This window comes from Barbus barbus, assembly GCF_936440315.1.
Source record: "Barbus barbus genome assembly, chromosome: 1".
Lineage (NCBI taxonomy): Eukaryota > Metazoa > Chordata > Actinopteri > Cypriniformes > Cyprinidae > Barbus > Barbus barbus.
The window spans coordinates 6,661,623-6,687,460 of NC_136729.1; the positions used below are offsets into that span (position 1 = coordinate 6,661,623).

The following is a 25,838-nucleotide window of genomic DNA, read 5'->3' on the forward strand; positions in this document are numbered from 1 at the left end:
TACAATACAATTTTTTGGCTTTTAATTTACTAAAACTGTTCACTGCATAATTACTTTTGCATTCTTATGAGGTAACACTTTATTTATGCTGCAAAAAAGGATTTTCTATCTCAGTATTTTTGTTGTTTTACAAATCTAAACTTTCTTAAATTAAGACACTTGTTACTTTACTTGAGAAGCAAAATGACATTAATGACAAGATATTAAGTCTTGTTTTCTGAAAAATGTATTAAAATTAAGTGAGTGGATGTTTAATTTTTTTATATTAATTATTTTGTGTCTAATTCAGTGTGTTCCTTGCAATTTCTTTGTAATTATTATTTGTGAAATTTTCTAGCATTTTCTGAGTGAATTTTTTTTTAAAGTAAATCTTACTTTTTTTAAGTGTAATTTTTTTGTCTGTTTCACTTTAATGTATTTGTATTCATTTATCTTTTAGTAATTTTAGTGCTTATTTTATTTCAGGCAGCATTTGTAATGTTCTTTTTTATTTAAGTTTTAGTTTTATAGTTCTGGGGTCAGAAAGAACTTGTTTTCTCTTTGAATTTATTTTATTTATTATTTAATTTTATTGTTATTCTTGTTTTTTTTCTTCAGAAAACTAGATTTAATATCTTAAAGGGCACCTATTATGCCCCTTTTCACAAGATGTTATATTGACCTTGGGTGTCCCCAGAATGTGTCTGTGAAGTTTCAGCCCAAAAATACTCCACAGATCATTTATTATAACAGTTGGAAAATTATATTTTTTGGGATGCGTCTAAAAAAAGAGCTGATTTGGAGTGTATGGCTTTAAATGCAAATGAGCTGCATATTCCCATCACGTCTCCAGAAGAGGGCGTCGCATATATGTCTCTCTGCATTACATATCTACAGCAATAAACAGCCAAAAGAAGCAACTGACTTGGTTTAATGGGGATTAAAAAATGAGGAGTGGGTGGATTTTTATTATTATTGGGTGGTTGTGTTCACACACTGCCAACACACATTTATGTCCAAACACCATGTAAAAGTGGATTTTGCATAATAGGTGCCCTTTAAGTCTTTTTGCTGCTCATGTAAATTATCTTTATTTAACAATGTTTAGATATTTGTACTAGAAAACAAGACAAAAATACTGAGGATTTTTTGCAGTTTACAACTGGCTATTGGCATTTTGGACAAAATAAATGAATATAATCTCATCTAAACAATAACCATTTTGTACACATTTACATTCACATTTATGCATTTAAGAGATGCGTTTTTCTCAACTTGCATTGCATTCAGGGTATGCATTTTATCAGTTTATGCATTCTTGGGAATAAACTCCATGCTATTGGAGCCATGCTGTACTCTCTTAACTTTACACTCTTAAAAATAAAGGAGCTTCTAAAGGTTCTTCAAGCGATGCCATAGAAGAACCATTTTTGGTCCCACAAAGAACCATTCAGTCACAGTGCAACAGAATGACAGCGACAGAACACAGATAATAAAAAAAAATAAAATAATGTACAAATATACAAAATGGACAATATGCAAAATAGCACAAACACAATATACAAAATAGACAATTCAGTATGTATAGGTATGTTAGGTGCAAAATTTAAATGTAATAAGTATGTGTGTTAAATAAAAAATAAAAAGTATGATAGTGTTGTGTGTTTCATGTTTTTTGTTAAGAGTTCAAATGTTCATGAGATGGATTGCCTGAAGGAAGAAACTGTTCCTATGTCTGGCCGTTCTGGTGCTCAGAGCTCTGTAGCGTCGACCAGATGGTAACAGTTCAAAGAGGGAATGTGCTGGATGTGAGGGGTCCAGAGTGATTTTACCAGCCCTTTTGCTCACTCTGGATAAGTACAGTTCTTGGAGAGAGGGGAGGGTTGTACCAATGATTCGCTCAGCAGTCCGGACTACTCTCTGTAGTCTTCTGAGGTCAGATTTGGTAGCTGAGCTGAACCAGACAGTTATTGAAGTGCAGAGGACGGATTCAATGATGGCGGAGTAGAACTGTTTCAGCAGCTCCTGTGGCAGGTTGACCTTCCTGAGCTGGTCAGCACAGGATTTCAGACAGGCTGGTGTCACATCGTCTGGGCCTGGTGCCTTCCTTCTCTTGTTCTTTTTGAAGACCTGGCCCACGTCATCTTCTCTTATCTGCAGTGCTGGTGTGGGGGAGAGGGGGGTTGCAGGAGGTGTGAATGGTGTTTTTTCAATCCTGCAGGAGAACTCATTCAGATCGTCTGCCAGTTGTTGATTCTCCACAGTGCTGGGGGATGGTGTCTTGTACTTGATGTCTTTTAGACCTTTCCACACTGAAGCCGTGTCACTGGAAGAGAATTGGATCCTTAGCTTATTGGAATAATTCCTCTTTGCCACTTTGATCTCCTTTTCCAGTGTGTATTTGGCCTGTTTATACAAGACTCTGCCCCCATTCCTGTAATCATCATCTTTGGCCTGACGGAGCTGTCTTGAGTTTTGCAGTGAACCACGGGTTGTCGTTGTTGTAAGTTAGATGAGTCCTGGTAGGAATGCACATATCCTGACAGAAACTGATATAAGATGTTACAGTCTCTGTGAGCTCATCCAGATCGTTTGCAGCAGCTTCAAAAACACTCCAATCAGTAAGGTCGAGACCGGCTTGTAAAATCCGCTCTGTCTCATTAGTCCATCTCTTTATAGTCCTTAATTCAGGTTTAACAGATTTAAGTTTCTGCATGTAGGTCGGAATAAGATTAACCAAACAGTGATCAGAGAGGGTTGCATGATTTTAGAATAATATCTGTCTTTAAATGCAAGATATTTAAAGTGTACCTGAAGTATACTTGCACTAGTTCCACTTTAGCACAAACAAATATACTTCAGTGTATCTTTAGTTGGGCTTCAGCACTACTTCCTCACAACTAAAGTGCATTAATGCAAAATCAGTTGTTCCAATTTAGCAGACTTTAAGTATACGATCTTAGTATACCAAAAAAGAACAATTGCAGGGTATTATTACTGTATGTAATATCTGTAATATACTTAGCATGAAATAAATGTATTTCAAATACATTTCAGTATATTTATTTTTCACTAGGGGTGTGTAGTAAAAATGAGCACTTAATTAAGTTAAGCAATAATCAAAGACATCCATCATGATAAGATTAACAATTTTAGAAAATAATGCAGAAATGCACTTTGCTGCTCACTTTGGAATGAAAGCCAGTTCTCTAATCCTTTAATCCAGGCGCGTTGTTTCAGTTAATATCGCCTCAAAGCTCTTTACGATGAAGAGAACAGACCTGTAATCTCCACTCCCCCACAGTCACAGAGTCTGTGAGCAGAAAGCTTTGTTTAGTCCACAGAGCCAGAAGTTGTCTTGAGAGAGATCTCTAATTAGTGTAATCAAGCAGTGAAGCAGGCTTTAGATGAAGCTTTCCTCCCAGATGTCCTCTGGTGCACAGATGCTCCACTTCAAACGGTCAGTGTTCTCAGACCCATTTAGAATATTTAAGCTAAATTTCTAATGAGTCTCATGCTGTCTTAAACACAATAAAATCAATAAAAATGATTTTTCTTATTTTTAATTTTTTCTGACCTTGAATAACTAAATAGATGCAAATGACTCCAAATTAGGTGAGAAAAATATTTAGTGTGCACAGGGCCAGATAAACCATATGGGCATTAGGGCATGTGCCAGTCTTGCCGTGAGTGTGAATATTCACTTGTGACGTTTCAGTGGCATGTGGTGCGTACGTAATTAAAGGAATCGTTCACCTAAAAATTTAAATTTGCTGAAAATGTACTCAACCTCAGGCCATCCAAAATGTAGAAGGGTTTGTTTCTTCATCAGAACAGATTTGGAGAAGTGTAGCATCATATCACTTTTTCACCAATGGATCCTCTGCAGTGAATGGGTGCCGTCAGAATGAGAGTCCAAACAGCTGATAAAAACATCCACAAGTAATCCATACCAGTCCATCAGTTAACATCTTGTGAAGTGAAAAGCTGCATGTTTGTAATAACTTAACGTTGCTTCTGACTAAAATTCGAGGCTTTTATTCATAATATTGCCTTCTCCAGTGAAAAAAGTTGACTTATCTGAATCAGGAGAGAAATATGCACAGATCAAGCACCTATTACGAAAAATGGTCCAAAACAGTTCTAAAACAATATGTGGGTGGATTTTGATGTGAAAGAAACAATGCAACATAACAATGTAAGTAATGTAAAAATCTCATTCTTATTGCTAAAATTTTATAATTTTATTATTTAATTGTATTATTTAAATGATCTTATTTAAATAATGCTCTGCACATCATGGTAGTATTTTTATAGTGAATTTGTTATATGCTGATATAACAAAAGATTATTTGACTGATGACAAAAGATTATACTAATACAGTTTTATTTGAAGACATTCTAATAGGAACCATCTTTAAAAAACTCAAAATGTCAGCAAACATTGCTATGAGAACTTGGTAGAGAATGTGTTTAATTATAATTAAATAATGTCTCAATGCAAAAAAGTTAATGCCCCTAAAAATAGGCTTCATTTTCATCACTTTACTTGTAATTTTAGAGTGGAAAGTAAGTAGGGCATGTTTTCATGAGATTAGCTCACTGTATTTTGTTCATCTGGTAGTTGGTGGGCTTGTTGAGTAATTTGAATATGTGGTTGTGTTCTCTTGTGCATAGTTATATTCATGTCAATAGCCACTGGCAGACAGTAAGACGGCTCTTTTTGAGGGGTCTGAGGGGCTGTTAACCTCCACCGTCTGTGAGGAACGGCTCTCACGAGATGGATCTTGTGATAAAGTGTGTGCTGGAGGCTGGAGTCTCGTCCTGTCCCTGGAAATGATTATGGGAATGAATGGAAGTGATCCTTTTTTCCTCATTGCGTTTTGGTAGCCTCTTGAAATCAGACCTTGTGCCTCTTCACAGGCCTCTGGAGATGCACTGTATGGCCAAACATATGCAGACACCTCCTAATGCTTGTAATTAACAGCAGTCAGTGATCCTCGAGGTGTGTAGTGGGGTTCAGCTCTGAGCTTTGCTCAGACCGGTGAAGTTTTTCATCGCCAGACTCATAATATGTCCATTTAGCTTTGAGCACAGGAAAAATTCTGAAATCAAAATTAAATCTAAAATGAACTTTTTAATACAAAATCCTGGTCTTTTTGTGAATTATTCATTAGACCACATTATTTTAAGGGGTAAAATTGTTTTTGGAACTTTGGAAATGTAATAACTTGCCTCTGAAGCATCTTTTCGGGTCTGACTTTCAAGCCCTCCAACTATCTGGTATAAATAATAAATAAATCAAAATTTTAGGGACATTAAGACTCCTCTTCTGCTCACCAAGTCTGCTTATTTAATCAGAAATACAGTAAAATATGAAATATTATTACAAATTAAAATAACTGTTATCTATATGATTATGAATAAATTAAAATGTAATTTATTTCTGTGATGCAAAGCTGAATTTTCTGCATCATTACTCCAGTCTTCAGTGTCACATGATCCTAAAGAAATCATGCTAATATGCTGATTTGCTGCTCAAGAAACATTTCTGATTATTATCAATGTAGAAGGCACTTGTGCTGATTGATATTTTTGTGAAAACTGTGATACATTTTGTGATACAGGATTTTTTATTTTTTTTAATGCTGAAAATAACAATATTTTGTAACATTATAAATGTCATCACTGCCACTTTGGATCAATGTATTGCCTCCATGCTGAATTAAAGTATTATCTTGGACAAAATACAGAACGTATAAGCTAATAAACAGAGGCTAGTGTTCCTGAATGCTCTTCATCTCACGTTTATCCTATTTTTCTCTCAGGTTCTGCTGTTCCACGATCAGACGTACGGAATCCATTATGAGTACACAGTTGCCCTGAACCAGTCGCAGGAGAACATGAGCGATCCGGTGAAGGAACCAGAGCACATGTACCTGTGGACTCACAGCAGCTGGGAGGACTGTAGTCTGCACTGTGGAGGAGGTCAGTGCAAGTCATCACCCACAATCCCTCTGGGGTTTCTTTTCTTAATGCTATCTGCAATTACTGCCATTACACTCACATGTACATTCTTAAAACATAAGGCATCAAGAACCTCTCCATTCTGCAAAACGTTATTTATCCACCTTATTCTTCAATGCTGAAGTAAGCCTATGGGGGAGACTTCCGGTTCATTAGTCGCTATAGGAAAATAACGAGAAGAATAACGACGTGCAGTAAACAGTAAAACTGTTTGCACTACAAGCCAGTGTGTTCATAATAAAGATAATACATTAAATTAATATGGTAAGACACACCAATTTGCAACATCAAGCAGCAAAACGAGCAGTTTTGTACAGCTAAAAATAGCTGGAAGTGAATGAGACCGGAAGCCACACCTATAAAATGAACAAATGGCCACTCCCATTTTTACAGGAAGAATAAGGTGGATAAGAATAAGAGTGCAAAACAGAAGTAAAAACTCCATTCATTTTCTCCATAGGGAAAGTGATCTTTAACAATAACTTGACAATTGAACTGTTGCAACCTCTGAGGTCGAAGTCATCGCTTTGTTTTTCAATTTAAATTTCTTAGTAAAAAAAACTACATTAACCACATGCTGTACAGCAAATTCCACCAATTAGACAACAGAAGCCAAATGAGCTCTTTAGCTCCACCCACTAACCTGAAGCATACGAATGACAAAAATACTTGAATATGCTTGTGCATATATGCATATTTAACAATACAATTTAAATATATTATTTCTATAGATGCAAGAAAGAACTTTAAATGAATAGTTTTACAGTTTTTTAATTTGATTATGTAATTGGCAATGCTTCATGGGATTGTAGTTCTTTCCCACACTAAAGTTCTTAGGAACACAGTCTTCTACATTTTCTCAAATTTTCATTACATTTTTTGCTTTTAATCAACATTTGGTATGTGATTCTCCTTGTTGGCTGGTTGGTTTGGTTAATGACTTATAGCGATTTTTAAAAAATCTTTATGGGCAAAATAATTCTGGAGCTAGTGCTTCTGCAAAAGTGGATGAGCACTAATGCACTCTCTGTAGTGGAAAACAGTTCTTTTGATTTATTAAAATGTTCTTCATAATAAGAAAAAATGGTTCTTTTTTAGAACTGATCACTGAAAGGTTCTTTGTGGAACCATTCTTCCATTGCATCGCTGCAAAAACTCCCTTTCGGAGTGCATAAGAGTGTATCAGAAGCTGATCAGGAAAGTTTCCAGTTCTCCTAAAGGTTTCATTAAATTCCCTTTCAGTCTTGACAGTTGAAGCTGTTAACGTGCGTCAGCTGTCCAGCTGTGTTTCTTTGACGGCGTGTGACTGTTATGGTCAGCACAGCTGTGTGATTATATCTAGCAGGTTAAAGCCCCAAAAATAATAATTACTGCTAGGAAAAGAGTTTAATTCCTTAACTGACTCGCAAAGGAATTAAACTTTCAGAATTAAATTCTGTCAGAGAAAGTCGTCACATGTAGCGGAAGCGTTATTCACTTGAGACCGAGACACGCATAAAATAACCCACAAGGCAACATTGAGGCCTGTCTCATTTTCTAAGCCCGTCTGAGCGTGACAGTTTGCTGGTTATATTCACAAATCTGATAGCAGATGAACATTTATCTGCAACAGACCGGCATGCAGTCTTTCCTCAAATAGCTCCCATTTTAACGCTGATCTGCTTGTTTCTTTTATGTGGTTATTGCTTCCTGAGGGCTGAGCGAGGACTGTCGTTGTCTGTGAGAAGAGTTGCGTCAGCATGTGTACTAGTTAAATCTGTTTCTAAAGCAATTGTTAAGTGCTGTTGCTTAAATTATGTGATGCATTGGGTTTTTAAGGGCATTTCATTCTCTGTGTCGAATAGAACAGCTTTATGTTTTCGACATGTGCTGCAAATCATGTTCTGGCCTGAAAAAGCTGACGAGAGTCTGTTTTTGGAAACTTCTAGACACATCTATGAAATAGAGGTTGTTTTGTGGTCAGCGTCGTTCCTTCGAGCCAGTTATGAACTGAAAAATATAACGATGTGTTTAATGACGCCAGCACATGTGTGTCATACGTTAATACAGCTGGGGTTGATAAAGCAGGAACTGTCTCTAATTCTCACCTCGAGCACTCGCCTATAGAAACATAGACTGAGAGAATATTATTTGAGAAGGGATTAATAAGTGCATTCATTTGTTCAGTTGTGTTGTGTGCATTTGGGTAGTTTACAAATGGACATGGGCACAAACTTAACCTAACAATTTGAGCATCAAGATTTAAAGTTAAAGTTTATGTGTAAGGAAAGACACTTTTTTATTATTATAACAGGTCACAATTTTGTTAGATTTTTGTTATATTTATTTTGCCTTTACTAGAACAATTAAACAATTATGTGAACAAATGAATTGTTGAATATACAAATATTTAAAAATATAAAACTGTGCAAATATGAATTAATACGCATGCACAATAATTGTAATATAATCCATAAAATTATATTTCCAACTATTTAAAACACTAATACATTGAGACTCCTGCATTCAAATCTCTCTTTCTGTTGGGTCAGTAAGATTACATTTTTTTAAAGAAATTTTCATTTAGCAAGGATGCATTAATAAGAGTAATTATATTATATTTTTTAAAAACGAGGATTAATAATTTTAAAAAGTTTAGACATTTAATAAATAATGTTTAAAAAATCCTAATAAAATAAATAATATTTAATAATTACATGAACTGTAAACTAGCTTTAAAAATAATTTAAATATAATAAATACTTTTACATATTTAATAAATGGTTAACAAATAATAACAGTTAAAAATGATAATACAAATAATATGTAATAATAACAATTTATTATTAATATTTACAATAATAATTATTAACTGTAAACTACAAATTTTATACAAAAGGTAACAAATTGCGTTACGTGTGTTACTTATTTGAAGAAATAACTATACTATTAACTATAGCTTTTAATAAACAGTTTTTATTAGATTAAACATAAAAATGAGTAATGTTAAATAAATAAATGCTTTTAAAAATTATAAATACTATTCAATAATAAATCTAGCTATAAACTAGCTCATGTTTTAAACAGTACATTTTAAGGAATAACATTATTAAAAATACATGGTTATATGATAATAATCATCTTTATGGCCACTTTGAGCCGCCTGTATGAGTTTACTAACAATCCACTGAGGATGTTAATGTTTGGATTGAGTCGAGGGCTTTGGCAAGCTCTGCAGTGACTCTGTGCTGGGGGTGTTTTAACCACAACAGAACAATCTGTGTTTTCTCTGGCATGTGTGAGCATTTGAGCACATGCTGTCCGCTCCTCTTTCCCCTCCCAACCAGCCATGTTTCAGGTAATTGCAGAACAATACATTTCTAATTAGAGATAACAATACAAGGTTATTTCTAGTGGTCATCTATGGAGTCGGGGGTTCTTTAGTGGTCATGACCAAATTAGCAGCAGGGGGAAGCAGTGACCAGTGTAACCGGCGCTGAATTTGCCCGGGACCTTTAATTTGCTGTCAGTTCTTAATGTTGTTGTAGCTTTAGAAGGTGGCGGCATGCCAGACTGTAGGATTAGCTATGTCATTAATTTTGTGTTGTTCTACGCTTGCCAAGAAAAACCGTGAGCAGTCGGAGACAGAGATTAATTCCTGCGAGCAGCGAGCGGTGAAGGGCAGCCTCAGAGACAGAGAGAGACCTCCAAAAAATTGTGCGCTGCCTACTTAGTCAGCATTTTAGTATATTTTGAGAATCATACAACATATTTGTGTCCCAGATGCAAAGCTTGTTCCAATTATGCTGCCTTTTAGATATCTTTTTTTGGTGTAAAGCAGCATCACATGTCATGTACAGTATAATTTATCGACAAAGCAATGCAATAAGCTAAATTCAACTAAATAAATCGCTGTGGTACATCTTGAGTTCAGTAAGTTAAAAAAAAAAAAAAATTTTTTAAACAAATGAATACCTTTGAAATTGATCAAAAGTGACTGAAGATAATGTTACAATAGACCCCATTTTAAAAAATGCTGTTCTTTTGAACTTGCTATTCATCAAAGAATCCTGAAAAAACTATCACAGAAAGCACAAAAACATGAAGCAGCACAACTGTTTTCAACATTGATAATAATCAGAAATGTTTCTTGAGCAGTAAATCAGCATATTAGAATGATTTCTGAAGGATCACGTGACACTGAAGACTGGAGTAATGATGCTGAAAATGCCTTTTTTTATTATTAATAGAAAGTTTAAAAGAACAGCATGTATTTGGAATAAAAAACATTTTGTAACCTTTTGATCAATTTAAATATTATTTATTTTCTCTTTATTCATTAATCATTGGTGTTGTGACAGATCTTGCTTGTTGATTTAGAACTTCATTTCTTTATTTGTTTACTTGCTGTAAAAGCCTGTTCACACCAAGAACAATAGCTATAACAGTAACGATAATTGGATGCTACATTAATGCATGTGGATACATGAGCTAGTTTACAGTCAGAGTTATTGTTAAAAAGGTTTTTTTTTTTTTTTAATTATTAAAACCAAGAAGTTGTGTTACAGTGTTATTTTACTGCTATTACGGCATGACACAATACCTCTCATATACTGTATGTTTTCCTTCATTTACAAAACACCTAAAAATATGCATTCAAATTTATTTACTGTACACGTATTGTACTGTAACCTTGAGTGACATATTATGAAAGAATAGCATGCCAATAAATATGTTTTGTTGTGTTTTAGGAGAGAGAAGGACTGTGGTCTCGTGCATGAGAATCATTAACAAGACCATGACTCAAGTCAACGACAGCTACTGTCAGGTGGAGAACAGACCTGCGCCTCAGATCCGCCACTGCAACATCCACCCCTGCCAATACAGGTAACAGAAGCGCCAGAGCTTCTCAGAATGGACCGCTTTACCTGTACTTTTACCTTTTACCTGTACGCTTTTACCTGTGTGTGCTATGTGTTTTTATGTCATCAGCTGGCACAAAACTCAATAGGGAGTCAAACAAGATGGGTTTGGGATCAGAGTCTGGGACTCCTCTCTTTGTAGATTTAACAGATTCATGGTGGATATTGTTCCCAACAAATCCAGGACAAAAGACTTCTAAACAAAATCGGTAACCTGGTCTGTTGCGGTCATCTCTGTACAAGTGAAAGCTTGTGAAATATGGATGCATGTTCTTCCTCAAGGATCATGCATCAGAGAAATGTTCCTTCACATTTAACTATAGCTTTTTAAATGATACATGAGAATAGATATTTGACTCTCTCTCTCTCTGCTCGGTTTATTAAAGTCTTCACATTTATTGTGTATGCTTATTTTTTTTTACCAATAATTCACATTGTTTTATCATGCTAGCTTGAAGTGGTTTCACAATTTAGGTGCAATATGTATAATTTGATTTATGCTGCATGATAAAATCAGATTGCTCTGATTCTAAAAACAGTTTCTTCATCGGTGGCCTTTCAAGATGCGGTATGTCGCACATTACATGCTTTAGAAGAATATAAGATATTGACATTAAGTTGTTAATTCAGAGCAGAAAAGGCTGGTTCGCTTGAACAAGGGATAGATATCATGCTTAGAGAATTATAACTTCATTTGCACATTTTTTCTTGCTCTAACCGTAAAGGGCTGTTCACACCAATAACGATAATTATAATGCTAGCTATATCAAGGTCCATGCCAATAGAGCAGTGGTTCCCAACCCTTAGGGGAGGAGGGGGGCGCAGGAGCTGATATGCTTTGAGGTCAAATAAAGATGTATAAAATATCCACTGATAATTTGATATAAAAATGTTTTTAAATCATATGCTTCCAATGCCAAGATAAGGCAATTAAATCAAATAAATATTTAAATAAAAGTGTAATTGACAGTAGTGTACCAGGGCTCCAGGCTGCAACTAAATGGATATTTTGCAACCTTTTTTTCTGCCGGTGACACTAAATTTTGTTAGAGGTCGCGCTGGTGCCATTACCAATCTGTCTAGCTAAAAAGCGTTAGCATTCTGTTGTGCATGATAAATACGTATTAAACGCCAAACACGCTGAAAGCGAAACGAAATAGCGCTTCTCGTTTGAAACCGTGCGTCGCACAGACCTTTTATCAGCTAAGCTAAAAAGAAAAGAGAGCGCAGTGTGAGCTAAAGCGAATGTATTTACTACACTGACCAGTCGCGATCACAAGACCACCAAACAGCGCTGTGAGATCTAGTGATCACGCTCAAGTTCTGCGCAGAGTTCTCTAGTATGCGATTTAAACTAGTTTAAAGCCAAATAAATCAAAGCTGGATCATTCTCAACAACTGATGCAGAAACACCTGTGCAACAACGATCCAGTTAGAAGGCGTTTCAATCTACAAATCACCAACATTTACTGTGGTTTTACTGTAGTAACATTGACAGTAACCATGGTATTGTGGCAGAAAAGTTGAACATTCATATTGAATTTTATTATATTAATAATGTGCTAAATATATTAAAGGAATAATGAAATATAATTTCAGTATTTTTGTTATTAAGTCATATCAGTTGTTTGGTGTACATTTGTACTTATGCTAAATGTCTTCAGGTTACTGTTTTTCATAGCAAATATTATAGAAACCATATAGTTAGGCTACTTTTTACTATGGTAGTGAGGTGCTGTACCTGTGGTTATCATGATCTACAAATGTATGAAAGATGAGGCTGTTATAATTTTCACAGATACTCAATTACAGGTACTGTTTTCGCTAATGAAAATAAATATACATCTGCATCCCAACCCAAGCTCCTGCTACTCTCAACTCAAGCTTCTGTCAAATACTGTATATATATATTTATTTGTCATATATATACATTATATACACTTTAAAGTAGGATGGATTCTGATTGGCTATCATTGTGTTTCCAACATCGTGCTGGTTTTTATTTATTTTAGTTGGAAAGGAACCATGTGCAATTTTTTGCATAAATGTTTCTATTTAATGAATTGCCTAATTTTCATCCGCAGTCCTTTAGCAGGTCAAGTTGTTGTGTGGTTTAAAACTTTATAGCTAGATGTAAATGGGCCTTAATTTAGTATTTAAATCATTTAAAAATACAAAAATAAGATTGTCAGCTGGCTTTTTAGATCTTTTAACAAAAATTTGAAGGGTTGTTTGCTTGTGCAGAACTCACTATGCTTCTGTTTTGCAGGGTTGTTATTTTAACTAACACTGAAATTATAAAACAAAAATAGTTAATATGAAATAAATAAAATATTAATATTAGATGACTTAAACTCTACAAATTTTAAAAACTTAAATTAATATTTGGAGTTTTGGCTTGTCAACTAACTGAAATAAAATTTAAATAAAATAAAAGTACTATATAAAAATAAAATGAAAACTAATAAATGAAAAGTACAAATAAAAGCTAAGAAAAATAAAGAAAACTAATAAAACAAATGACAGAAGCACAATAAAATTACTCAAATGTTTACATTAAAATGAAAACTGAAAATATCAAAATGAAAGTTAATTAAAAACATCAATAAATACTAAATTAGTATATAAATAACAGTAAAATAACACTACTAGGTTGTTGCTAGGGTGTTCTGAGTGTTTTATAGGGTGTTCTCAGTCAAATAAGTCCAATTCCAAGTGGATATTCTGATCAGTAGATAAGGCTCAAGTGCCTCCATCAATGTACTTCTCAGGGACTTTTTCACCCCTTTTTATTGTTCACCAGATGTAAGTCCGATCACTTAGAAAAGTAATTGCACACCTCTATTTCTGTCTATAACTGCAAAATCGATTTTGGTGCTTATAAGAGTGAGATCTGAGTCTGGGACAGAAGGGCTTTCTGTAGGTTTCCAGATGCTTCTCTGTCATCTTTCATTGTGTCGTTTAAGCAGTTAATAAAGACGGCTCTATTTTTATTCTCCGTTTCATCTGTTGAGATTTTTTGCACGTGCATCACAAGTGCATTTCATGACCGCTTATGTGACAATAAAGATAATCATCTGCTATTTTCAGTCAGACTGTAAACAGACGATTAAAACATCCATATTTTATTATGTTTCCTGACTTGTAACATGATGTTGGCTGCGTTTTTCATCACACTACAGAAGGTTGCAAATGCTCTCACTCATTGACTTTAAGGACTTTTGTCAGCGTAGACGTGTTAATTTTCAGACTTTAGATCTCTTTCACTACAGTTTAAGCACTGAATATTGACAAGGACTTTAATCTGACAAAACAGTTGTATTAGTGTCTTCTCTGTGTTTTCTGCTCCTCTCAGGTGGGTGATAGGCGATTGGGCGTATTGTTCAGCAACCTGCGGAAAAGGCTTGCAGCAGAGGGAAGTTGGCTGCGTGTACCAGCTGCAAAATGGCACGTATATCCCCACCAGAGACCTGTACTGCCTGAGCTCCAAACCAGCCAGAGTACAGCACTGCGAGGGACGCCACTGCCTCACAGTCTGGGAAGCCTCCGAATGGTCCAAGGTTTGAGCTCAAGTCAGCAGGAATTATTTAAAGATGCCACATCACGGACAGCAGATTTTGCTCTTGCTCTTGTATGTACATTGTACATTAGTTTGGCCTAATGTTTAAACAACATATTTTAAGCATTCTTGCAGCATAATTTAGCACAGGATAATTGAACAGAAGACACTCAGTGCATTCAAAATACTTATTCAGAATTCATCTGATTGACCCGCTAACTTTTTTGACTAACTTTAACCTGACTAACTTCTTAAAAACGTACAGATTAATTAACGTAGGTGCTTTAATGAAATTATCAGCTTTAAACCCTACAAATTGCTATTTTCTCACTGTAACTTATTCAATAGTACAGCCACAAGACGTAAACAATATGTGTTAACATGATTTCAGTGTGGAAAAATCTCTTACTAACCTTTTCTGTGTAAACTTTATATATAAGCTATATAACTTTGTCATCCTGTTAACATAAGCCATTAACCCTAAAACCCTATTAAAAATGAGTATTTAAACAGCTTTAAATATCAAATAATGCTTGTAATAATACTAGTTTTAACAGAGGAATTAATGTGTATTTTATAAATGATAAACTTCACATTTCTGCTTTTAAATCCTCTTTAAATTCTTTTAAATCCTCCAAAAACTGGACCGATTCACTACCACTGTAAGTGCCTCACTGTAACCTTGATATTTGCCTTTTTTTAAGAAAAGGAAGGACAAGTTTAAATTCTTTTTGTGATAATGAGCATTATAAATGAAATAAATTCAAATAAAAATGCAGCACTGGTGCCATTAGATGCTGAAAATACAGTGCAACGTGGTGCAATGGTCAAATGCATCCATCTAGTAGGGCTGCAAAATGATTAATCATGATTAATTGCATTCGAAATAAAAGTTTGTTTACATACTATATGTGTGTGTGTGTGTAACTGTGTATATTTATTATATATATATATAAATACATGTATGTACAGTGTATATTAAAAAATATTTATTTGTATATATATATATGTTTATACTTGTATATAATTTATATGATATATAAATATAAATATTTTTATAAATAAATCTAATATATTTTTCTTTAATATATGCATGTATGTGTGTATTTATATATACATAAAGCATGTAATGTAACCATAAACTTTTATTTTGAATGCGATTAATCACGATTAATCGTTTTGCTGCCCTACTATCTAGTCTAGTGCATCTTTACAGAATAATGATTAAAAATGGCAAGAGCATATTCTGTGTGAATGGCTCCTAACATTTGCAAAATAAAGCTCCAAATGTTGAAATGTTTTGAAAGCCAATTTCAAAGTTCATGTAATTCAAACAGGAGTGCATGGCGTTAGCACTGCCAAGGTCATGACTTTGATTCCCAGGGAAAGCAAGAAATATGTATCTTGAATGCATTGTAAGTCACTTTGGATAAGAGCATCTGCCAGATGCATAAAAATTTTAATTTGTGCCATAAATGCTGTCGAAATTCAGAATTCATCACAGTTAAAGGCCGTTCACACAGAAAACACAAGATGCAGGGCAGTGGAAAGGAAAAAGCAAGGTCTAAAAATGGATTGTTTAAGAGCTGAACTTCTTTTAACATGAGCACAGTGGTCAAAGACAGACCAAAAAATAAGAATAGAAAATAAAAATAAAATGCATAACCACATTCTGTGTAAATGGCCTCTTAAGATATGACATTTACATACTAACTCCCGTGTTTGCATCAGTTTTAAAGGTACAGCAGCAGAGGGTGAAAAATATGTCAAAAGATGTACTAAAATTACAGCATTTTCTGGTGCAAGAAGCCTTGATTAACATAATATGATTACTTGTTATGAAAAATATATTCTATAAAGACTTAGTTGCTTTTATGAGACACATCCTGTACAGTTGGACATGTGAGGGTCTCTGAGAAAAGATATGTGCGCTTGTGTCTGTGCTATTTGTCCTGGCCTATGGAGGGCACTGTGGTTGTTTTTGAGTGTCTGGGTCTCGTTTCAGATCTTGATGTTGATGTTGTAATCACTTCATTAAAGTGGATTTAGTCAGCGGAGAAGTGAGACTCCACAGGAAGCCAGTTTTAATGACCAGCGTTCTTGCTTATGTCTTTATTTATCTCCATCCTTCTTTGCACCCAATTGCTCACTTATTTGCCTGGTGTTACCCTCTGAAATCTCGTTGTCTTTTGTCTGTCCCAGTGTTCCTCTGAATGCGGTCATGGCAGCAGGAAGAGGACAGTGACCTGCACCAATCCTCAGGGTCTCTGTGATCCCGTGTCTCGTCCTGCAGACATGGAGATGTGTGAGGATCACTCCAAATGTTATGAGTGGAAGACCGGCGAATGGTCCAAGGTAGGGTGACCAAATAATCATAAGTTGGCATATAAAAGTGAGTTTGGGGACAGTAAGATTTTTTAAAGTGCCCCTATTATGGATTTTTGAAAATGACCTTTTATGCAGTGTGTAACACAGCTCTAAGTGAATGAAAACATCCTGCAAAGTTTTAAATCTGAAAGTGCACCGTGTATAAAGTTATTGTCTCTCCAAAGAAAGACTCGACTTTGAATCATTGAAACGAGTCGTTTTTAAAACGAATCCCAAGCCGTTTCATGTTGACATCAACATGAAACATTAGCATATTGCCCGTCCACTTGTTAGTCTTTTCGCATTGGTCTGAATGAAAATGCAAATTTATTCTTGGTCACTAGGTGCCGCTTTTGGAGCGATAAAAATAGCGGATTTTAACAAATAGTACAAATTAAACTAATCATTTGGGAGTTGTTGATCAAATAAGGTAAAAAATAAATGCATATTATAAGACAATGAAAGTGTTTTTTGACCTTGCATGCTTGTCAATCTGTTCTTGGGGACTCCCAAATCCAAAATATGAACCTTTCATTACCCACAATAGGGGGACTTTAAAATATATTCATACTTTTATGATGCAAAGGGACATCAAATTGATCAAAAGTGACAGTAAAGACATTTAAAATGTATTTCAAATAAATGCTGTTATTTAGAAATTTCTATTCATCAAAGAATCCTGAAAAAATATGAAGCAGTACAACTGTTTTCAACATCAATAATAATAATAAATGTTTCTTGAGCAGCAAATCAGCATATTAGAATGATTTCTGAAGGATCATGTGACACTGAATACTGGAGTAATGATGCTGAAAATTCAGCTTTGATCACAGGAATAAATTACATTTTACAATACATTCAAACAGGAAAGAGTTATTTTAAAAAGCAATAATATTTTACAATATTACTGTATTTTTGATTAGAGAAATGTAGTCTTGGTGAGAATAAGAAACTGCCCCTAACATTTTACAGTATATGGTAATGTAAGCATGGTCGACAGAATTTATGACAATGTTCATTGCCACAAAAAATAATTTCCCCTTGTTCATACTTTTCTTTAAAATGCAAGAAAAAAAATAAAGCACCATCTGTCTGTTCCTCTCGTTCTCCTGAGCTCTGTGTTGCTCAGTAATGAGCGCTCGCCACCTCAGTGCGGACATGCCATTACCATAGTGCTGCTTCTCATAGTTTAGAGTCTCAGGTGCACAGGATGGAAGTCAACTTCTAGTTGTTGGTATTTGGGAATATGGGTTTTTCATTAGTTGATGTTGATATCCCAAGTTCAGGGTTATTGATAGCCGATATTACATGGCTTACACCACAAAATGTAGTTCCTGACTTGCATACTAAGGTTAATAGTTGGTCTCAATGGGTGCACAGGTGTGTTTTTTTAAGCATTGCTTGAACGCTGTTTTGACTAAGCAGAATCCAGGACCAAATCTATGCATTTTATCAAAAAATATTGTAATCATATATGCAGTATTATAGCTTCAAGCAGTAAATATCAGGGTCAAGCTGAAATGGCAGCATGTGTTTTGCTTGTGTTTGACGTTTACAGGATTTGACCAGTTGGAGGCTCACTGACGTACATTTTCAGTAAAGGAGTGGCAAGATACGACATAACGACTACACCATCAGTTTTCAAGCATTTATTTATGTTGTTTATTGGAGAATAGGAAATGAAAATCAATATTTCCTTGGAAATTTCTTTGAGGCTCTGCGTTTGGGTGAAGGAGAAATATCGAGTAATATCATTCAAAATTACAGGTAGTAGAACTTGATATATAGAATATTATTAATTCTGCAATATTAATAAACGAGAAGCTAACTTTAGATCATTGTTTTATGAAGCTGACATTTCTACAAGTATTTCTGGTTAAGAAGTCAACATTAAATCAAAATTGACCCTATTTATTTTCTTAATGTATACAGATCTTATTGTGAATGATTCATTTGCGCATTTATTTTTATGTGCATTTTTACCTTGTAATCAAAAATAATAACTTGCTCTTTCTGTGATATGCTCATTTGATGTCTTTGACTTTTACTACCATAGGTTTGGGGAAGTTCAGATTTTTTAAATAAGTCTCTTCTGCTCACCAAGGCTGCATTTATTTGATCAGAAATACAGTGAAAACAGTCATTTTGTAAAATATTATTACAATTTAAAATAGCTGTTTTCTATTTGAATATGTTTTAAAATGTAATTTATTCTTGTGATGCAAAGCTGAATTTTCAGCGTCATTAATCCAGTCTTCAGTCACATGATCCTTCAGAAATCATTCTAATATGTTGATTTGCTGCTCAATTGAATAGAATATTCAAAAGAAAAACAGAAATATTAAATATGACTTACTGTCACTTTTGATCAATTTAAAGCATCTTACAGCATAAAAGTATGCAGTCAATCGCATTCATTTCTGACTTTATATTTTATTTTATTTTTATTTAGTCATTTAGCAGATGCTTTATATCTAGTATGTAATGCACATTTTTCACAATCAAATCAACAACTGATGGATAAAATCAAGTCCTGCCATCATTTAGCCATTAAATTTGTAAATACGCCACAATAAGGTGTAAATTGTGACCCTGGGCTAGAGGTCTGCGCGGGACTGTTTTTTTAGTCCCGCTCCCGCAAGGTTATATTCCGCACCCACCTGATCCCGCTATATTTTCATTCTTTCTTCACCCGCTGTCTGCTTAGAATAATTTTCTTCCCGACACGACCGTTCCCGCTAAATTTAAATCTCGTGAGATTCTAGAAACATTTAAATTTCCACTAATGAAAGAGAGATAACAAATAAATTGTAGGTTTTTACAAATTTTTTATTTATTTGTATTCGTCTTGTCAACATGCTTTTAACATTTAGCTGTCAACACAATAGGAAAATGTGTTGCAGGAAAAAAAAATGTAGGTACAAAAATTGTAGCCTATTTGTTATTTTTATTCAAAATACAAATGTAACATTTTTCTGTAAACACAGTAGGAAAAGTGAGAGAGAAAAAAGACATCTGTCATTTAAAATTATAAGCAAAAGAACAAAACCGTTGAAGCCATTGCTAAATTAAATCACTTTTTAAGCTAATTAAACAAAAAATGTCCCGACTTCGATTTCAACGTCTCTCCTACAAAAGAAAATAAAGGCCTATAAATACATCAATAATATCTAATAATAAATTGAATGACATTAATTAAATGAATGAAAACCATTCATTTAGGCATTTATCACATCGCACAAAGGGTAATTTTTTTCCATCTGCGTCTATGACACACAAAAAAGACTCCCATACATCAGACTTGCCTGACATGGGTTTCTTAACAGTAAACTGACCATTTTCCAGTCCATGTTGAACGTCTTTTAAGGACAGCGCATCCACACTTTGCTCTGCCATCCTTATTCGGTACAGCCCGCTCCGAGGACCGTTATGCAAATGCTGTGCTCACAGACCTTGCAAATAAAATGCATGATGCAGAAAGCTGGTCCATGCGTGCAGCGTGTGCATAATAATCCTGAGTGGTCAATAAGTAAAGGCAGATATGCTGTTCTGAAAGGAGTCGGGAAGTGGATATTTTTAGACCGCCCGCTCCCGTTCAAATTATACCAGAGTTACCGACCGCTGCCGCATTTTTTTCGGGAATTTAATCCCGCGACGCAAGAAATCTGGTTGGGTCCCGCGGTTCCCGCGGGAATGCAGACCTCTACCCTGGGCCACAAAACCAGTCTTAAGTCGCTGGGTATATTTGCAGCAATAGCCAAAAATACATTGTATGGGTCAAAATTATAGATTTTTCTTTTATGCCAAAAATCATTAGGATATTAAGGAAAGATCATGTTCCATGAAGATATTTAGTAAATTTCTTACGGTAAATATATCAAAACTTAATTTTTGATTAGTAATATGCTTTGCTAAGAACTTCATTTGGACAACTTTAAAGGCGATTTTCTCAATAATTAGATTTTTTTTTTTGCAGATTCCAGATTTTCAAATATAGGCCAAATATTGTCCTATCCTAACAAACCATACATCAATGGAAAGCTTATCTATTCGGCTTTCAGATGATGTATACATCTCAATTTTGCAAAATTGACACTTAATTGACACTGGTTCACAATTCAGTTGCAACATTCATTTTGTGTCAACTAAAGTTTCATCTCAGTTTTGCAGAGATGCATGCTCAGTGTTCATTTTTGTAGCAATACTTCTTGCACCTTTATGGATGACCTTCAAGACTCCACAACTAATCAGAGCATCAGAATGTGTAGTAGGTTTGAGGTTTATGTTTCACTCTGAGCTTCATCTTACCATAGCTCCTCAGCGGCCGCAGATGCTGAAGTCGTTTGAGACAGAAGCTCAACGAGACGTTTGAAGGTTGTGGATTGTGTTTCTGTGGTCGGACCGCATGATGGCATTGATCTTTAGTGAAGGTGCGATTGTCTGATCTCAACTTCACGCCTGAGATTAGTTTTGCATTAAATGTGTCTTTTGTGTTTTATCAAGGGCTGAAAAATACAGTAACATCATTGCATGGCCTGTTGTGGTTTACTGCTGGATTTTACACGTGTCCGAGCTCTCAGTATTCACTATACGAGCCTCTGCAACATTTGTTTGTGAAGTCGGCTGTATCATTTAGGGGTTGAAATGAGAGGAAAATAGATTCTCCCATTAGTGAGATGTTCGGATATTTTTGCATGTGTCTGCATGTATTTATGCAAAGAGCAGATGTTCCCTCTGTAGACCTGCTTCATTTCATTTCAGTGATCTGCAGAAAAGACGAGCTACTATCACGTCAGGAATGGGAAAGCATTCAGTGTGAATTAACTGCATACTACTGCACAGCCATTTTTACTGTAGTAGTTCTGCATTTTATTATCATGTCTGCCATATACTGTGACCTCACTGTAAACAGTAAGTGACTATCTGTGTTTGTATTACAGTAATCTCTCTTATATTATTTACAGATTACAAATATTTACAGATACAGATGTTTAGAGTACCCGGTGTTATTTTAGTACTGTTAGTATTTAGTTATAATTAATATAATTTGCTTTTATTTTAAAATTTTTCATTTTGATTTAATTTCTTATATGCTTTTGTAATTTTGTCTGTTTTTTTTCTGTTTAGCTTTAATTAGTTTTAACTTCAATTAGTTCAGTTAGTTAAAATTTCAAATTTTAATTTATTTAAGATTTAAGTAGCTTTTATTTATATATTTTCATTTATTATTTTAGTTTGAGTAATTGTGTTATGTGCTTTTGTCATATTAATTGATGTTTTGATATTTATTTTTAGTTTAGTTTTCATTTATTTTTTATTTCAGCTTTAGTTTTAATCATTTTAATACTGCAACTTAAATTATATTTTTTCAGTTATTTCAGCTAGACAACATTTCTCTATTTATTAATTTTTTTTCATTTAGGTTCTTCGTGTGATATTTATATTTTATTTCATCTGTATTTCAAAGTAAACTATTTTTTAATAGTTTTAGTTTTTAATGACCACAGTATAAATTGCGCAGTTGCATATTTTGTTTACTATTTACTGGTTTATTAAATTTTTATATTTTATATAGAAGTTCACAAAAGCATGTCATAGTATTGCTCTCACCTTTATCATTTTGGATCAGTGCTACATTTAGCTTGGGAGACTTGAAGTCATTCATTACACTTTTTACACTATTATACAGACAAATATTAAATAATACTAGTTAAGAGCCAAATTACTAACTAAATGTTAAACTAATTACCATAATGGAGACTTCAGATTATTTAAACTCAAGGGTTTATGGCTGTTCCACACTTTTAATCTAGTTATGATTGTAATTTGTTGACCTAGTCTGCGTTGATTTCACAATACAGTTCAATCTTAACACAGTATTTTATTGAAACAAATTTTGTAAAATCCACCCTGGCATTTTTTTACAGTAATGAACCCAGGCAAAATATTACAGCCTGTGGATTTACACTGATTAACACATGAGTATGAACATCCATTAGTATGACTGACGTGGCTTGACTGAAATGCCTCCGCTGAATAGAAATAGCCTATTTAGCTGTGGAGAATCAGGCTCTTTTCTGTGTTTTGGCTGCTGTGCTCTTATCCAGGCTGTGAATGTCATCCCCTTTCAGTTATGTGGAACACATTGTGTTTTGGCACAAAATGACACAATTACATATTTTATTTGTGAAGGGGATGAGAGATTGTAACAGGCTAGGGTTTGTCTGTCTTTTGAGTGCTTTTCACTTGTGTTAATATTGGTGCATTTTGTGTCTCCATCATGTCAGCTACTAATGGCCATCCAGATAATAGAATTCAGGGAACATGAAATCCCGAAAATGTTATTTCAAAGGTGGAAAAATATTTTCATGATCTTTCATCTTGTTACGAAACAAGGCACCCTGGTTGCTGGAGTAGGGACAGGACAGGGAGGAGACTCGGGAAGCCTCCAGGGCGGATCAGGAGACTTGGGAGGCCATGGCGGAACAGGAGACTCGGGAGGCCATGGCGGGACTGGAGACTCGGGAGGCCATGGCGGATCAGGGAGCTCCGTGGCCTTGGCCCTTGGCCTGGCTTCACAGGCCATGGCTATATGGCCTACCCCCAAAATCTTCTTGGGGAAGTTCCCCTCTGGGAGCCATTGAGGAGGAGCGGGCTCTGTGGGGCGCTCTGGGGGAGCGGGCTCTGTGGGGCGCTCTGGAGGAGCGGGCACTTGAAGTGAAGTGACATACTGCCAAGTATGGTGACCCATACTCGGAATTCGTGCTCTGCATTTAACCCATCCAACGTGCACACACACAGCAGTGAACACACACACTGTGAACACACACCCGGAGCAGTGGGCAGCCATTTATGCTGCGGCGCCTGGGGAGCAGTTGGGGGTTCGGTGCCTTGCTCAAGGGCACCTCAGTCGTGGTATTGAGGGTGGAGAGAGCGCTGGACATTCACTCCCCCCTCGGCCCGAGACTCGAACCCACAACCTTTGGATTACGAGTCCGACTCTCTAACCATTAGGCCACGACTTCCACTTGGGGGCGCTCTGGAGGCGCGGAGCTGGACGGAACCAGCGGAGACGCAGGAGAGCTGGACGGAACCAGCGGAGACGCAGGAGAGCTGGACGAAACCAGCGGAGACGCAGGAGTGCTGAACGGGACCGGCGGAGACGCAGGAGAGCTGGACGGAACCAGCGGAGACGCAGGAGAGCTGGACAGAACCAGCGGAGACGCAGGAGAGCTCTTGCGAGGAGCAGGCACTGGAGGGCACTTGCGAGGAGCAGGCACTGGAGGGCACTTGCGAGGAGCAGGCACTAGAGGGCACTTGCGAGGAGCAGGCACTAGAGGGCACTTGCGAGGAGCAGGCACTGGAGGGCGCTCAGGCAGCGCTAATTTCTGGGGACGCTCGGGAAGCACTATTTCCTGGTGGCGCTCTGTCAGCATAGGGACTGGCCCTGGAGAATCGGGCACTGGAGAGACTGGCCCTGGAGAAGCGGGCACTGGAGGGACTGGCTCTGGAGAAGCGAGCACTGGGGATTGCTGTGGCGGAGCGGGTACAGGGATGCGCTGGCGTGGAGCAGGCACAGGAGGGCGCTGTAGAAGAGCAGGCTCTGGGGAGAGGACAGGAGCCGAGAACTCCGGGGGTATTGCCAAATCCAGGACCGCTGGAGTAAGTGCCTGTGGGCCTGCCATACACTTTGTCGACGGGCTTGAATTTCCTGCGAACGGCGGGCTTTGTGCGGACGGCGGAATCTTCATCGCCGCGGGCGGAACCATCATCGCCTCGGACGGCGGAATAATCATCGCCGCGGGCGGAATCCTTGTCATCGCGGGCGACGGCATCATCATCATCGCTGCGGGTGGAGGAAGTGGGCTGAAGATCCCAGGATGTCCCTTGCGGGGAACCAAAACCAGCCGCCTCCTCATCTTCTGTTAGGTCGAGTCTTCTAGTTATGAAACACTCCTATAAGGAATTCAGGAATCAGCGGGTGAGTAGAATACAGGCTTTTAATGAAACAAGAGTTTCAGAATACAAGAAATCAACCTCCAAACAATGTAAACATAACTTTAAGACTCGACAAAGACATCAGGAGAACTGAGGACTTATAAAGGGATAAACCAAACGAGGAAACGAGATAATTAACTAAACACAGGTGATGAGAATGCATGATTAACTGATGACTGGAAACTAGAACAGGAAATACCAAAAAAAGGGCAAAAGGGAAACTAAACAGGAACCAAACCGCGACACATCTAAATGTAAGAACACCTGAAATTACTTCTCTTGCCCATTGTCACCTACGCCATGCAAGGCAAGCTATGGTTAGAATTAAAAAGACATAATTTGCTCACCCTCATTATATTACAATCCAGTATGAATTTCTCTTCTACAAAATACAAAACAACATTGGACCTTTTCATTGTGTACACTGTAAAAAAAAAAAAAAAAAAAACAACAACAACAAAAAAAACTAAACAAAAAAAAACATATATACATTTATTGTATATATAAAAACATTTATAAATATATATTAGTGGTGTCAAAATTAGCGCGTTGACGCAGGCGGTTAATTTTTTCAGATTAACGCATTAAAACTATTTAATGCAATTAACGCAGGGGCGGGGCTAGGGTTGGCCACCCCATTCACAACTTCTGCCTCTGTCACTTTTTTCTTGAAAAGGATTGCGTTTATTTAGATGCAGAACGTCTTTATGACCACATCAAACGGGAGACGTTTCAGACGCGCGCTCTAATGTCGCCTCCGAGTCAAACCAGCACGTAAAAGATACTGTGCTCGTAGCGCGCACTCTTCAAATACACGCACAAAGCACGCTGTAGCCTGTATCATTTCATATCAAACAGCGAAAGAAACGACGTGCATGCAATGTCGTAGTGATGCCGTCAGTTAAGGCATGAAGTTACCAAAAAGGCGATTAAAGCTGCCTTAAAACTGTGTGCATGCATGCAATATGTTATATATGCTTCACATTTAAGGACATGTCTCTGAAATG

The 25,838-nt window shown here is 36.2% G+C and overlaps 1 protein-coding gene across 1 annotated transcript in view; it reads left to right on the forward strand.

Annotated features, from left to right (window-relative positions):
- Nucleotides 1–25,838, forward strand: part of LOC306878178 (A disintegrin and metalloproteinase with thrombospondin motifs 17-like) — a gene marked incomplete at both ends in the record, with an annotated part of 159,810 nt that overhangs the window by 115,171 nt on the left and 18,801 nt on the right. Inside the window, 4 exon segments of the mRNA XM_079430360.1 lie at nt 5,808–5,967; nt 10,737–10,872; nt 14,263–14,467; nt 16,669–16,821. Coding sequence (XP_079286486.1) covers nt 5,808–5,967; nt 10,737–10,872; nt 14,263–14,467; nt 16,669–16,821 — 654 coding nt within the window.